At 51.9% G+C, this 15,725-nt stretch overlaps 1 protein-coding gene across 1 annotated transcript in view; it reads left to right on the top strand.

Annotated features, from left to right (window-relative positions):
• The first annotated feature begins 865 nt into the window (after positions 1–865).
• HS3ST4 (heparan sulfate-glucosamine 3-sulfotransferase 4) overlaps positions 866–15,725 on the top strand; it is a 57,371-nt gene continuing 42,511 nt past the window's right edge. Inside the window, exon 1 of the mRNA XM_034065826.1 lies at positions 866–1,532. Within this exon, the coding sequence (XP_033921717.1) occupies positions 892–1,532 (641 nt within the window). The 5' untranslated portion in view covers positions 866–891. The remainder of the gene's footprint in view (positions 1,533–15,725) is intronic.

Genomic DNA, 15,725 nt, shown 5'->3' with positions numbered 1-15,725 from the left:
TCCCCAGGCTCCCAGGAGAGAGCAGGCTGCCCTGTGGAACCTCTCCACTCTGCTCCTGGGTCTCAGAGGGCTATAGACAGGAGACCCTGCTGCAAGGGGCTGTCCCAGAGCACTTGTCTGGCCATTCCTCTCGGGGAGCTGGAGGGTTTCGGCAGGAGCCATGGGCCGGGGGCAGTGTGTCGGAAGGGTGGTGATACAGAATGCACTGGTGGGAAGCAGAGGGGAGCAGGGCAGGATAAGGGGCCAAGGAGCTGTAGCACCGAGGGACAGGAGCACGGTCGGTAGAGGCCATGGGGCGCTGCCTCCCTCCCTGCTGCCGAGAGCGCTGGCAGGGGAGGATGTGGCACCCGGCGGGGTCTGTCCGGGATAACCGGGGAGCAGCGGGGCCGCGGCGCGCCGGGGGCTGCCCTGCCCGGCGCTGCCGTGCCCGGTGCTCCCGGTGTTCCCGGTGCTCCCGGTGCTCCCGGCTGCTGTCAGCGGTGCTGAACGGGCGCTGTCCGCGGTGTCGAACGGCAGCGGCGCTCGGCGGCCCCAGCGCGCTCCCGGCGGCGGCGGGGGCGGGTCCTGCCCTCCCCTCCTCTTCCTCCCTCCCTCCTCTTCCTCCTGTCCCCGCGCCGGGAGCGCGCTCCCGCCTCCCACCCGGCACAAAGTTTAGCAGCAGGAAGTCGGTCGGGAGCGGAGCGGAGCCGGTGGCACCGGAGCGGAGCCGCCCCGAGCCCAGGCCGCCCCGGTGCCCGGCGGGGGCCGGCGGCGACCGTGCCATGCGGGGCTCCCCCTCCCCACCGGCGGCGGCGGGGCGGGAGGGCAGCGGCGCCCCATGCGGCGGGGGCGGCCGGGCGGCGGCTGACACCATGTGCGCCCGGTGCCCGGGGCGAGGAGCGGGGAGCAGCCATGGCCCCCCCCGCCGCCCAGCCGGGGGTGCCGGGCGGCCGCGGCTCTAAGGTGCCCCCGGCGCGGAAGCTCCTGTGCATGTGCAGCCTCTCGCTCTGCCTCACGTACCTGTGCTACAGCCTCATGGGGGGCACCGCACCGGGCGCTCTGCGCTCCCCGGCAGCGATCCCTGGCACGGCGACCCCGCGCTCCCCGCCCGCACTCCCCGGCACGGCTCTCCCCGGGCCCCCGCGCTCCCCCGCCGGCTTCCTGGGAGGCTCCGTCGCTCCGGACCCCTCGGCGGCCCCGGTGCGGGCCGGGAACGGCAGCCACGAACGGGCGGAGGGGGCCTGGCCGCGGACGCCGCTGGCCCCCGGGGAGGTGATCACGGCGCAGAGCGGAGCCTTCGAGAGGGACCCGCAGGAGTCGAGCACCACGGACGAGGAGCTGAGCAGGGCTGGGAGCCCCGGAAGCCGCGGCGGCAGCAGCACCACGCCGGACTACGGGGAGAAGAGGCTGCCGCAGGCTCTCATCATCGGGGTGAAGAAGGGAGGGACGCGGGCGCTGCTGGAGGCCATCCGGGCGCACCCCGACGTGCGCGCTGTGGGCACCGAGCCCCACTTCTTCGACAGGAACTACGAGAAGGGGCTGGAGTGGTACAGGTGAGGGTACGGGAGCTGCGGGGCGGCGCGGGGTGTGTGTGTGCGGGGTGTCGGTGCGCAGGCGGTCCCGGGGGTCCGCAGTGCTCCGGGGGTGCCCGGTTCTCCCACAGCCTGGCCCGGACCACGGCTCGGTGGGGCCCGGGACCGGTGCGTGGGTCCTCGGGGACACGACCGGAGCGCAGCTGGGGCAGGCCGGGCTCTGGCGTGGGTCTCTCGCCTGGGCGCGGTGGTGATTTGGAATGCGGTGTTCTCATGGGAGGGTAGGAAATGTGCGGAAACATCCTCCTCTAAGTGCCGTGCACTGAGCTCGGGCAGAGCCTGGCAGTGCCACTGCACTGGGTGTAAACCGCGTCTAAATGGGTCAGTGATTAATAATTACTGAAATAAACAAGATCGCGAGTGGCTCAGTGATGGATGTGGGGCTCCGGGTGCAGGAGGACGTCTGCCTTCATCCCAGCTGCAGGGCTCGCTTCACAAATAACATTTACTCTCTTATTCAACAAGTTCCGCTTCACAAAGTTTTTTCTCCATTGACAAGATCTGACATTACCCGTGAAGAAGCCTCTACCTGTGCTGGTCTGACACAGGGCGATGTTTTAAGGGAATCTTCAGCTAAAAGCCCTGATTGTTAGAAAACAGCGGGCTGCAGTAATGAAGTGTTAAGTGCCTTGGCAGGTTTAGCAAATCAATGAACTCTGAGGGCTCCGGCTTTCTCTCTGGCTTTTAAAAACGCAGGGTATCGGTAGAACCTGCAACTTACTGTTAAAAGCAACACATACTAGTTTCTTTATAAGAATCGGTCTATGGCTGGACTGGTGAAGTTCTGTCTTTTTGCTGTACTTATATGGTATTTGCTCTGAAATGGAGCAGAAATAAATAGAGGCAGCAAGTTAGTTACTGCTTGAATTATCTGGTCACTCTTTATCAAATAGACTACACAGTCTTCATGTCAATGGCATTTAAACGTGAGGAACTCTTCTGTGGCAGCTGTGGAAGCAAAGTCTTCATAACACTTGTGTGCTCCAGCATCTGCTTGGCTGTGTTGAGATGCTGAGGGATTTTTGGGGGGATTTCAGCAGAGTGGACATCAGCCCTGGGAGTGTGTTTGCCTCCAGGAGTGTGCTGCTCAGTGTGCTGCACCAGCACGGGGAAGGAATAAAGGGCTGACTGTGCTGCTTGGTTTTATATACATCATTTCAGACACAGTATCTTATTTCACTGAATTTTCTTGCAGGAAAGGTTTCCCTTGAAAAATAAGTGTAGAAACTTGCTGGAACAGGCTAGAAAGTGGCATATAAAAAGGTTTGGCTTTATTCAAAATAGGCAGAAGATCAAGCACTGAGTATGGCAAGCAGCTGCCTTTTCATCTTCTAAGTCATGCTACAAGGAAAGGGCTGGAGAGTGGGTGTAACTCCTCTCGGGGAGTGAAAGGCAAACACAGGTTTTCCTTCTCAGGTGCATTGTTAAATCCTTCCTCTCTGCAGCAGCAGCTCTGGGGTTTGTTCAGCTCATTTCCAGCACGGGCACTGTGCTGTGCTGGTGTGGAGGGGCTGGGTCAGGGCTGGTCTGTGAGGGTCCAAGGGCACAGGAGGCTGGGGTGGGTTCTCTGGCTGTGTTTATTGGCTCTATAGGCTGTATGATAGATTACACTGCTGTGTATCTGCTGTTTGCGGTGGCTTGAGGATGTGCCCCGGTTGTTCCACCTGAAGCCACCTCCACACCCGCCCAACCCCAGCAGTGTTTTCCTCTCTCCTTACACATGTCTGTCAGCCTCACTGGGACAGGACACCAGCTCACCCTGTGCTGGCATCTGTACCTCGGTGAGCGACAGGATTCCCCCACAGCCACACCAGGACCGGGCTGTTGCCCTGGCACAGGAGGCGAGTGCGCTTGGTGCTGTACATATGCAATGGAGGGGAAAGGTGGCCCTCCCCATTGGCAGCTCCTCCTGCCCTTCTGGAGCTCACTGACTGAGCTCACCCAAGGTGTCTGCTTCCAGCTGCAGCCCAGGATTGGTAATTGGAGATGTTTCCTATCCACAAAAATACCCGTTTTCTTTAAGCAAAGAAGCAGCTCTTGACGTGTTTATACCAGCGTCTCCTTACAGCCACCTCTACCACTTGTTTATGTTTTGCATATAACACTTCTCTGTATGCCTTATAAACTGTTAACTTTTAATGCTGTCAGGTTTTCCCTTATGTAGTGAAATGAGGGAAGAGCAGGTCCTTGGAGCTCCTTGTTTTGTCATTCAGACCTGAGGATGTCTTCTGCTCTGGCAGAGCTGTAGGGAAGAGAAGCAGCTTTTCCAGCTTGGTTTCTCTGCCCATAAAACGAAGGCAGCACCCACCACTGCCATGTCCTCTCGTGTGTCCCATGCTGTGTGCTGCGGGTTTGCTGTCTTGGGACAGTCACCTATGAGCTCAGTGGGAACAGTAGCCAGAGGCTGAAGTTGTGCAAGCAGAGCCCCAGTGCCAGCTCCCCACAGCCTGTGCTGCTTTCCCAGTATCCTTTAGGGAAAGCTGTGCTCTGGCTCTGCAGTCAGGGTTTATGTGGGAATTAGCGACCCGAGGTCTTCCCACACATGTATTTATACACACTGGGTCGAAGGTTTGTTTCAGTTGGTTGGTGTTGTGCTGCCAGAATCATTTGTGTAATTGTAACTTGTGATTCTGCACATCCTGGTGTTGGGCTGTCTGAAGGACAAGTGCAATGATGCCGCTTTCCTTAAACTGCTCTTAATACCCCCGTGTACATTAACTCTCGTTGATAAATGTCCTGGCGTGTCTATTTAATGCAGAATGTAAGCTGACTGCTGTTAAGCAGTGTGCTAAAGGCTGAGAGGGAAGTGACTTTTAACCTTTCCTTCTGTTAGCAGACTGGCAATGCTTTTCTCTGGTGTGTTACTGGCATAGCTTCATTGCTCTCTCAAGTAGCAGACACGGCTACCTAGTAGTAAATATTATCTTTGGTGATGAACTCTGCTGACTTCATCCCTTTCCCTGTACCAGGATGTGGTCCCACCATGGATGAAGGCTGTGGCCAGGGGCCGGTACTGACTTCCCTTTGGAAGTTGCTGGCAGCTCTTTCACCTGCTGGTTCCTTCTAAACCATGGGAAGCACTGGCCTTCCCTGCAGGAATCACTGCTGGTTTCCAGGCAGTGCCTGAGCATCCTCCTGCTCCCTCTTGTGCCCAGGGCAGCTCTTGGTGCCCACCTACCCCAGGCGTGGGGTGACCCCCACATGCAGCAGGGCTGGACCAGAGCCTTTTGCACAGGGAGATGCTCTCTCCTGTGTGATGCTTGTGCCTCAGTGGGCCTGTCCCATGCCATGAACTCTGCCCCAAGCTGTCCTGCAGTTGGAAATGAATAAAGAGCCATTCTGAGCAGAAGGATGATGTGACCTGGAGGCCTCTGAGCACAGGAGTTCAGTTTATATCTGTGAATATGAACAGTGGTCGGTGATTCAGACCTCAGGCTTCGGCATCTCAGAGCTCTCTGAGCTGAGTAGAATAGCTCAAAGCTCCAAGTGCACTGCTCCCACCCACAGGCTCAGCACCATGTGGTGGTTCACTGCTGTCCACACTTTCAAGGCTTTTTGGCCATCCCATGGTTAGCAAAAACCTGGAGATTTGTAACAGTATTTTGAAAACAAATCTGCAGTTTTAACAAGAAAACAGTCCCCACAATGCAAATACAGCAACTGATAGTGGTGGACTTAAATTGTGGAGCTTTAAAGCTCACTGATTTGAGGATTATTCCAAATAATCGGGAGCTCAGTTCTACGTGTACCTGCACACGGCTTTACTCCTTGTTTCCCTGTCGATGGAGCCTTCACAGAGAGGCTGCAGCATTGTCTGTAATGAGACCACGTTCCTCTTGCTCTGCCCTAGGCCTCTGTGTGTTAAGCACTTACACAGGGGCACAGCTTTCCGCATGGAGCAGCCCCATGGCAGGCGCTGCAGGAGCAGTCACCATGGCAGGCAATGAAGTGGTTTGCATGTCTGACGCTGGTTTTGCTGCCTGTCTGGGTTTTTGGAGCGCTCGCTGACCGTAGGGCCGTGTGTTGTGCTGTGAGCTGCTGCCCCCATACAAATCATGGATAACACCATGACAGGGAGCTGTTCTGCTGCTAACAAACACATGCTCTCCAGCCAGCGGTTCCAAGGAGCAGCTGTGGCTGCGGAGCCGGTGCTCACACTGTACCCCTGTGGGCTGTCACACACTGATAGGATGGGCTCAGCTCCTGCACTGCCCTGCGGGCTGTGCGGTGGGGCTGTCCCTGTGCACCGTGCCTGATCCTCCTCATGCATATTGCTATGTCTGAGGAGTGTGATGAGACCCCCCTGCAGCATCCCTTAACAGCTGTTGGACAGCAATAGCTTGGGGCTGTTTCAGCTGCGGTCCCACATGGTGTGACCCTCGCTGTGAGCAGTAATTGTGTGGCTGGGTAGTGCCTGTGTCTCTGATGTGCTTGGGGTATTCAGAAAATCAAACCCCTTCCATCGCGCTGTGAGGCTGTGCTGATGGGCACTACAGAACACCTGCAGTGGATGGATAGATCGGGGCTTGCTGCTAATGAGTGGCACCACTGCTGAAGGCTGGGAAATGCTGTGTTTCTCTGTGAAAGGCCTTCCCAGGGTACAATGCCCTCTGCACTCTGGTAACTTAGGGAAAGTGTATTGATTTTCTTTCCCTGGGACCTGCTGTGAGTTGGCTTTTGCTGAATTGTAGTGACTCAGCTGCCCTCTCTCCTCTGGATCCAATGCATTGGGATTAATCTGGGTTGAAGACTACAAGCATTTCCATGTCACAGCTCTTTCAATACATTGTCCCCCTGTGCCTGTCCTAAACCTTTAAGTCTGGGTTAGATCCCACGTGTGTGCTGGTTTTCCTAGCCCAGATCCTCCATGACTTGGAAGCACACACGCACACACCTACAGCACTGGCCTCCCATTGGTGCTGAGGTCTGGCTCCCAGTGAGGCTGGTGCAGGGTTGGGGCTGATCTGGGTCCCAGGCTGGAGGCTGTGGCAGGGGCCGAGGTCTTGCCTGGGCAGTCTCTGTGTTCTACCCACCTGGGGGTTGAAGAGAGGTCACTCCAGCATCAGACATGGGTTTTCTTCCACATCCAGAGCTGAAGGAGTGAGTTCATTGTGTGCCAGAGCTGGGGGGGACTCCTGGCCCTGTGTGCTGGGCTGGTGGAGCCCACCCTGCTCCTGATGGGCAGCCTTTCTGCTTGGTTTCAGCTCAGGGGATGGGCTATAGGAGCGATTCAGGCCTGTTTGCAGTGTTTTACCACCTGATGATGGTTACCCACAGGCTGCTTGACTGTAGCCATGGGAATGGCAGCTCCTCACAGGGCCCACAGCCCCTCCATGCTGTGTCTGCTCTTGCAAAGAGAGTGAGAAGCACGAGGGCCCTGAGTGCCCACAGGGCTGCTCACTGCTTCCACTGCTGTGTAAACCACTTGCAGCTCAGTGAGTAGTGTGGGGGGAGGCAGCATGTGTGGGGGACTCCATGGCCATGTCCCACCACCACAGCCCCTGGGTCCTGCAGGGTTATGAACCCAGGGCTCAGAGCACCAGCCAAGGGATGCAGAGATGCTCTCAGAGCATCCTTGGAGCATGTAGGGAACTGCCATAAGGCTTGAAATGCTCCAACTGTTGCACTGTGTTTTCAAGAATGTTTTCTGTGAGATTTTGCTCAATAATCCACTAAACAGACACTGCAGTACTTTGCTATTAATGGCTTAAGTGTTATTTGTAGTGTTACAGTTTGTGAGCTTCGCTCCGTGTGTGAGTGCAGCATCCCTGAAGCATGTAGATGCTACAGCAATCCTGAAATAGGCCCGAGGAAAAAACAGCCCCTTTGGAAAAGAGGAAGGCAAAGAGTCAGTTGGTTGTGTTCATGGGTTTAACTGACGAGCCTGACCCTGCTTGGTTCTGATTTAGTGAGGCTCATTCTGCTCTGCCCAAAGCCCAGACTAGCACAGGAGGTACAACAGGTTCTCAAAGGGACTTACGGACAAAGGCTTTTGATTTTCAAAGTGAAAATTCCAGTACAAATTGGTGGCACCGTGTATGGAGAAAGGTCAGAGCCTTCTGCTTCTCGTGGCTTTCTCTTGCCTCTTGTTGTCATGGGGACTTCTTTTCCCCGACTCTTTCTATCATGCACTTCAGCAGGAATTTTATTGCTTTGGGGCTGGAGAGGCTCATGTGGGACATTTCTCACTGCTCATGGTGCAATACACACAGGTAATTTCTTTCAAATGATTTTTGCTTGAAGTGGTTTCAATGAATTGCGAAGGGTGCGAGTATGAATGGATGGCTGCCTGTTTGTACTGGGCTCCGGTGAGGAACATGAACTGTCAAACTTTCCAGAGCATCAAGTGTGGGTATTATCATTTCACTGTGGTATGTATGTAGGCAGCAGTCCATCTTACCCTGTTTATTCAGTTTTTAAAGCAACGCTTAGGGTTTGAGGTAGTTTAGGTTGGTGTCCCTCCCTTTTAAAGAGTTAAAAAGGAAATCCTAAGTTATAGGAGTCTTTTCTAAGCAGTGTTTTCTCGCTGTGATTGAGCAAAGGCACAGGCATCCCTGTGGGAGCAGCTCCTCACACCTCTGCTGCACACGTAACATGGCTTTGAGCTGCTGCAGGGGATACTTGTGTGGCTGGGGTCCTGTCCCCCCCAACCTGAGGTGAGCATCCCCAGAGCCCCATGTGTTCGAGGCCAGGTTGGATGGGGCTTGGAGCAAGGTGCTCCAGTGGAAGGGGTCCCTGCTCGTGGCAGGGCTTGGAACTGGATGAGCTTTGAGATCCCTTCCAGCCCAAGACACTGTGGTTCTGTGCCAGGGACCTCCTTCCCACGCAGTCCCTGCCTGGCCCTCTGCTCATTCAGGCAGCTGCTGTTTCCAAGCCAAAGGAGGGTGGTTAAAAGCCAGTTGTTTGAAAGATGTGGAAAGGATTCATATTTATGGGGGGAAAAAAAGGAAAATGAACCAAAACAGCCTCAAAACCTCTAACGTGTTTTTCAGATCTCCCATTTGCATCCCCAGAGTCAACACACCAATTTAGTAAATGTTGCAAGGCACACAATTTTCCCCCTTGTCATATTATACATCCGAGCATCAAGGATGGATCATAAACTTGCTCTTTATGGCTTTAACATTTCAATTGCTAGTCACATTTTATGTAAATGAAGGTATTTACCTTGACAAGCTCTCCTGTGAAGTACAGTACTTCTTTAAGGAATTTATTTGGCAACATAAACAGGCCAAATGCTGCGGGTGGATGCAAGATTCACCATTGATTTTTACAGCTAAATAATGCAGGGTCCTCCCAAAATATACCCAGGATTGTCTGCTCCAATCTTGTCAGTGCCCCGGAGAAACTGAGGCAGCAGGACCAGGGGAATGGGAATAGAATAGCAAAGGGATGTCAGTTACAGCCCCAGACCTACTAAACAGAACTGGCTTTGGGTAAAAATAACTCCAGCTGCCAGACTTTATTTTGTATTACTGAGATTGCTGCAACACATTTCAAGCCAAAATCTGATTTCCATTCCCTCCAGAGCCAGGCTGGAGAGGACGTGGCCCCCTGCTTTAGTAGCAGGTAATCATTTTGGATCTGAACAGAGCAACCTTGCTCTGGGAGCCTGAATTTGCAGCTCTCCTTTGTTTTAGAGCATATTTCCTTTCATCTTGCATTGAGATGGGCACAGTAATATAATACACTTTCTATTAGTCTTCATACACATCTGCAAATAACTTTATTTCAGCCTCAGCTCTGCCCTTTCTGTATTTGTTCTTGATGGACATTGATATCATTAAGCTGAGCAGTGAGTGCGCTCATGGAAAGCCAGCATCAGCGCCAGGCTGTGCTCAATTCACATTTGGATTCTGCTGCCAGCACAAGCTGCTATGGCCCAGCCAGAGCACAGACAAAGCCACTCCACCTGCAAGAGGCCAACTGCAAGGGGCACCAGCCACAGAGGCTTTGGGGCTGTCCCCAGGCAGCTCAGCTGCTGTGCCTTCCCCTCCCCAATCCACATGGCTCCCAAAGGGTTTCCTTGCTCATCTGTGGCCGTGAGGAGCTGCACACCTTGGGCAGGTCATTAACTGGGTCTTACTGGGCTCCAGTCCTGTTCATTGCATCCAGAGTGCTGATCTGTGAAATGCTGGTGGCAGCCCATGGATGCTGGAGCCCTTGCTGCTGGAGGGCTCTGATCGGCCTTCAGTTCATCCCTGCTTGGTCTGTCCCCTGGGGAGCACCAGCATTGATCCTGCTGCTGCTCACCTGCACCATCAGTACTCTCACCCCCGATCTCATTTCTGGGCTATTTGGACTGTGTTAATCCCAAACCACCAACCACCACCCCTGCTGCTCCATGGGGCCAGGGGACTGCACCAGGTGGTATGGGTGGGACAGAGGTACCCTCTTCTACCTGAGCTGCTAAAATCATCCAGGAAGGCAAATAGCTGCAGCCCAGAGCTCAAGAGGCTCTGGAGGAGCTGGGTGGGATGATGGGGAGGTGTAAGCGTGGTGGTTGGGGCTGGATGTGACTTGTGCCATGGGCACGAGGGGATTAAACTTGCCTGGTAGTGGAGAGGAGCTCTTGGCAAGCATTCTTGCTTGCCTGTCTTCACTAACAGCTACCCAAGGTAGATTAACCATCTGGCCAAAAGAGAGCGATCCAAGCTAGCCAGGCATCTGCTGCGATTCCTGGTATGACCGTGTATATGTGTCCCTGCGGAGCTGTCAGGGTCCCAGTGTCGGACCCTGTTCCTGTTAGTGATCCAAGAGTGAAATTAAGACCCAAATGAGGTCAAGCACTGGAATCGATCAGTAAGTTTATTACAAATTACACAAAGACAGTTATTATAGAAAAGGAAAATTATTGTAATAAAGGGGATAGTGATGGGACAGGTTGGGAAAAAAGGTAGAAAATGAAGTAAGGATTCTCCCAGGGAATTGATATTGGAGTTTTATCTCTTCTCCTCCCACCCATCTCAGTCAAAGACAGGTGGAATTCCATCTCAGCTGCTCAGAACCATCTTTGAGACAATGGACACTGGAGTCTGATTTCACATCAGTCTCTCACAGGAGCTGAGCCTGATGGGACAGACAGTGGGGGCTGAGGGGGCCCTGGCACTCTAAGCAGGGCCCCCAAACCTCCCTCATGAGGGGCAGAGAGCCTGGTCCCCACTGAGAGGGGGCTCTGGTCTGTTCTCACATCTGCTGCTTGGGATGCTCTTGTGCCTGTGCGGTGGTATGGGAGGGGGCTGTGAGGCTGCTGCACATGCCTGCATCAGGAGCAATAACAGCTCCTTACTCAGCTCAAAATCCTCCAGAAACCCCCCAAAAGGAATCAAAGCACTCTGGAAAAATGCCCGAGGCAATAACTTCATTGGTAAACTAAAGCACTGAGAATTTCTTAGACCCAGCAAATCGTAATGCAATTTCCTATGCAAAAAGGGTTTATCTCTATCTAAATATTATTCTGCATCGTTACTCATTGTAGGGAAGCTATTGCTCTCCTAGGTTAACTGATTGAACTTTGGAAATAAAGCTGCAAGCCTATACTGAGACAAGGAGGCACAAAAGCACAAAATGTAATCAGTTCTAAGTAACGTTAAGTTTGATGGCTTTGTAATGGAAAATAACTGCGGTGCTTGAAGGTACTTGACACAGTTTCGGGTCCTTAGGACCTTAGTACAAAAGGTGTAAGAAAAGCAGAATAGTAAAAATGGGAAGTGGGGATGGGGAGTATCTGGGGTTAGCAGGTGTCCAGGATGGGCACAGTTAAACTAACTGATGAGTAGGACAGGATGATTGCTTTGTCTGGAATGTTAATGAAGCTGATGCTTCAGAGACTGCCAGAAGTTATGAAGATTGTTGGGTTAGGGTAAGCGACCCTTAAAGACCATCACATTTCTGTATACATGTGGGAAACTTGCTGGAGAATGATGTAATTCATGTGTAGCCTCATGAATTTTGTTGGAATCATACAGACGAGGGCTTGACTTTTATTGCTCCTAAACTGTAGTGTTATTGTTAGATGTGAGTAAATGTCTACTCCATTAGAAAATATTAAAGTTTGATATTAGTTCAGAATTAAGAAGATTAAAAGAAACATTTCTGCAGTCTAGCCCACCATGAAATTGGAATCTGTTTGGTATGTAAAACATGTAATACAAATAGCCTAACAATTAATGGCAAGGAGAAAACTGGTATGGATTTAAAGCTCAAACTACCCTGGAGTTCTTGAGGCTGGAGTGGCAGCAGGGAAATGTGTTATCAGATCATAACAGGCTTGTTTTGCTAGAGCCAGTGCTGGTGAAGTTACACCAGAGTGTGCTACTTTTACCTTGTTCCCACATAATACTCTGAAACCCTCTGTTCTTGGAACGGGGCTGTCTGTGGGAGACCATCCCCATCTCCACCATGAACCAGTTTGGAGAACCCGAACAGAAATTCCTCAGCCATTTTTTGCTGTAGGCAATGGTGTGAATGTGCCTTTCCCTTGCTGGCGTGTGCAAGGAGCTGTTTATTAATGCTTGAGTTCAAAGCTGCTGACTGCAGTCGGGTAATGCATTCAGGAGCCGGGTCCCCGCCGTGGATACGGAGCCTCCAGCCTCCCAGCCGCATCCCTCAGAGGCAGCCGCTTCCCGGCGCCGCTCCCCCCGTGCCCCCTATTAACTTCTGCTAATGCTGGAGTGCAGCGAGGCGGAGGAGAGCCTCGAGCCCCGTGCTGTGCCCAGGGGCTGAGGATGTGGGATGTGGGCTCTGCATCTTCTTGCATCCTCCTGTGAGCTGCTGAGCCCCAGGTTGCCCTAATGTGGGGTGTGCAGCCCTCCACAGCAGCAGGGGTGGGGGACCTGAGACCAGAGGTGGGTTTTTCTAGGGGAAAGAAGCAGATTGCAGCACCACAGGCTGCTTGGGATGCCTTTGGGATGCAGGTTCAGGGCCTGCAGTTGTGGTGGTGCTGCCGAATGAATGTTGTGTGAACCTTCAGAGTATAAATTGTATTTCTAATCCAGTTTTTCTCCCAGAGAACCCCCTTGCACCTCATGTAATTTTGTGTGTTGGTCCTCTGTGCTTAAACGTACAGTGCAGAATATGTAACTCCTTCATTAACAGGAGTTATGTCCTTGGTGTTTCTTGCTGGTTGACTTAGTATTGTAATGAAGAACATGAATGCTGTCTTAATTAAAATGCAGCCTCCTACATGAATATATATACCTTGCTGCTGAAAATTAAGGTTCACTGGAAACAGTGAGTTTAAAAGCTTGTGGCAGTTTTAACTGGCAGCATGTGCAATGGGAAGCGATGGGATTTGGAGTGCCCAGCTCTGCAACCCAGCCATGCGGGACTGTGCTCACAGGGATGGGGATCTCAGCTGCCTTCACAGCCTGACCCTGTAGGAGCTGCCTGTCCCTGACTGGCAGCAGAACTGTCCTGGGGTGCCTGCTGCCTTTGAATGTGGCTCTGTAGGGCTGTTGCCCATCCGCTGGCAGGACACGGGCAGGATGCAGGCAGTGTTGGTGCTGTGCCATCCCCATCCGCATCCTGTGACTGGGAATTGCCCCAGCTACAGACTCACTCCGGGCTGGTTTGTTTTACCAGGGAGGTGCAAAGCAGCTCTAATGAACCAGAGAATTTGTTTCATAATATTGCTTAAAAATATATATATTGTAAATGCAAACAGTGCCAGCTCCTCTGCGAGCACGGTGCATGCATCGCCGTTGGCAGTGTTATCAGTTATGAAGATATTTTGCATTCAAGGATTTGCAGTTTCTGGGCCCATGAATATTCAGGCTCCAGTTTGCCCTTTCTGTCTGTGCACTGCACCGATCCCTTCCTTTCCTCACTCCTTTATTTTCTTTCCAGTGGATTCAATTAGTTCTATTTGCTGCTTTAGCAATAAAACAATTCCCTCTGTGGTATTAAAATGAGTTTCTTTCATTATTTCATTTGGCTTCTTGCTGTATGTTGAAGGAAGGCGAGGGGGCTCTGCTCATCCTTTGCCCTGCTTCACAGGGGCAGGCTGCCAAGCCAGGGAGGACATGGAATGTACTTGGGGCAGCATTAAGCATTAATGAAGGGCACTTGCTAGTGCAGAGGTGCAGGATCCTCACTGACAGAGCTGCTCTCAGAGCCACAGGTAGAATTTGACTGATCCTAAAGACTTCCAATAGGACTTTGTCACCCTACTCACTGTGAGCTGGCCTTGAACGTGCCAAGCTTCTGAAGAGGTTCAAGGAGTTGATTTGGATTGGTGCAGAGCCTTTGCATCAACTGTTGGTAATGAAATGCAGAGGCTGAGCATTGAGAGTACTGGGTTTAGCTGAGGCACAAGTTAATCTGAAAACACCAATTTAAACCCAGCAGATCAGCTCATGGAAATGGTGTGGGCAATGCCTGCTGTGTGGCATTGGGCCAGAGCTGGTCAAAGGTCCTGGTCCCATTTTCTCCCACAGCAAAGCCCAGCGTGGCATAAGAAAAGAACACAGGCATCGTGAGAGCCGAATAACAGCGATTATGTGGGCAGGGTGTACAAATAATTACACGTAACGCCAGAGCCCTCTCGTCAGTCTGCTCTTGGAGTGCCCTTTCGGGGGGTTGAGATGGCGTCAGGTAGCCATGTACTGCTAACAGACCCATAAATCATTCTTGTTTCACACTGTGCTGAACACAAATCATATTAGTTACAACAATGAAGAGCATCTATGTAGAGAGAAAAGAACTACAAGCTAGAAAGAGGAAGCTGGATTTAAACCTGATTGCTTTTCTGTTTATGTTTGGCTGGGACAGGGTGTGTGCGGCATGGGCAGAAGTGGGAGCCTCAACAGGCCGACACGGGTGTTAAGGGTGGATGAGAGGAGACATGGCTTTGTGAATTCAAATTGGGGGGTTAAATTACTTTTCCTCCTCTCTGTGTCTGGGGAAGGTTAAAACAGTTGTGCTGGTTCCAATTCCCTTTTCATTACGAGATTAAATCTAGACCCAAAAGAGAATTGCCAGGCTGGCAGAGTGGCTGTGACTCCCGGGGCTGACAAGTGCCTTAGCTTTGTGAGGAAGAGGTTTGTGCTTTTCCTTTTCCCATACATGGACCCCAATCCTGCTGCTGTGGGTCACCCACTGCCTCCACGGAATCTGGGATGGGTGCCGCTAATCCTGGCCTAGGGAAGCCTTCACCAGGGGAATCAGTCAATAACAGCGAGTTTCAGTGGGACAGAGTGAAGGAGCTTGAACAGGAAATATGTGTATCTGGCCTGGAAGAGCATTTTAAAAGGAAGAAAAATTAGAGTGTACAGGAGGGTAAGTAGGACCACAAAGTCAAGTAATTAATCACACTGCTTGTAACTTGGAAGGGAATAAACGTGATAAAAGGATTTGTCTGAGTGGATTACAGGCAAATTAGAAAAAAAGGAGGGGTCATCATGGGCTTGGGAATTGTGCTCCTCAGAAATCTTCAATCATCCTCACAATCAATGCTGCGTTTCCTTAATAGCGGTGTGAGCCGCGGCTCGCTCCGCATTGTCCTGGATTAACCACTAACTGCAGCCCATACATTAAATGAGCTATTGAATATTTGTCTCTCAATAGTACACTTGGAAATTGTTTATTTCCCTACCAGGCCATCTGCAGTGCATCCGGATACTGTAACCTAACAGTGCAGTGCATCTGGGTACTGTAACCTAACAGTGCAATGCATAGGGTACTGTAACCTAACAGTGCAGTGCATCTGGGTACTGTAACCTAACAGTGCAATGCATAGGGCACTGTAACCTAACAGTGCAGTGCAGACAGGCAGTACCTGCACTTGATACCCTTCACTGGCATCCTGGACAAGTGATCACAGGAGCTGCTTTCTCCTAAACTGATTGTTTGTTTCTGGAGACAATTACACTGGGTTTATTATACATTGTATGTTTCTCTGCAACAAACAATCTGCTTTATGGGTTTTCCTAGTAAAATACCAAGTTGCTATGCTCACTAATATGATTCAATTGTATTGTGTTATCTGACCTTTAAGGAACTTGCAATCTATAATAACATGGTTCTACAGCCGATCCACTAGTAAAAAGCCTTGGCTTCTGGGAAATTCAGTCTGCAAATAAGTGGAGCCCAGGTATGAAAGGAATAACAAGGCACTTTAACCCCTTGGCTGCCTGCCTGCCTGTGGTGGTTATA

The sequence above is a fragment of the Melopsittacus undulatus genome, chromosome 8 (genome assembly GCF_012275295.1).
Source record: "Melopsittacus undulatus isolate bMelUnd1 chromosome 8, bMelUnd1.mat.Z, whole genome shotgun sequence".
NCBI classification, from domain to species: domain Eukaryota; kingdom Metazoa; phylum Chordata; class Aves; order Psittaciformes; family Psittaculidae; genus Melopsittacus; species Melopsittacus undulatus.
The sequence above is the reverse complement of the archived record's forward strand: the minus strand, read 5'-3'. Positions and strand labels throughout refer to the sequence as shown.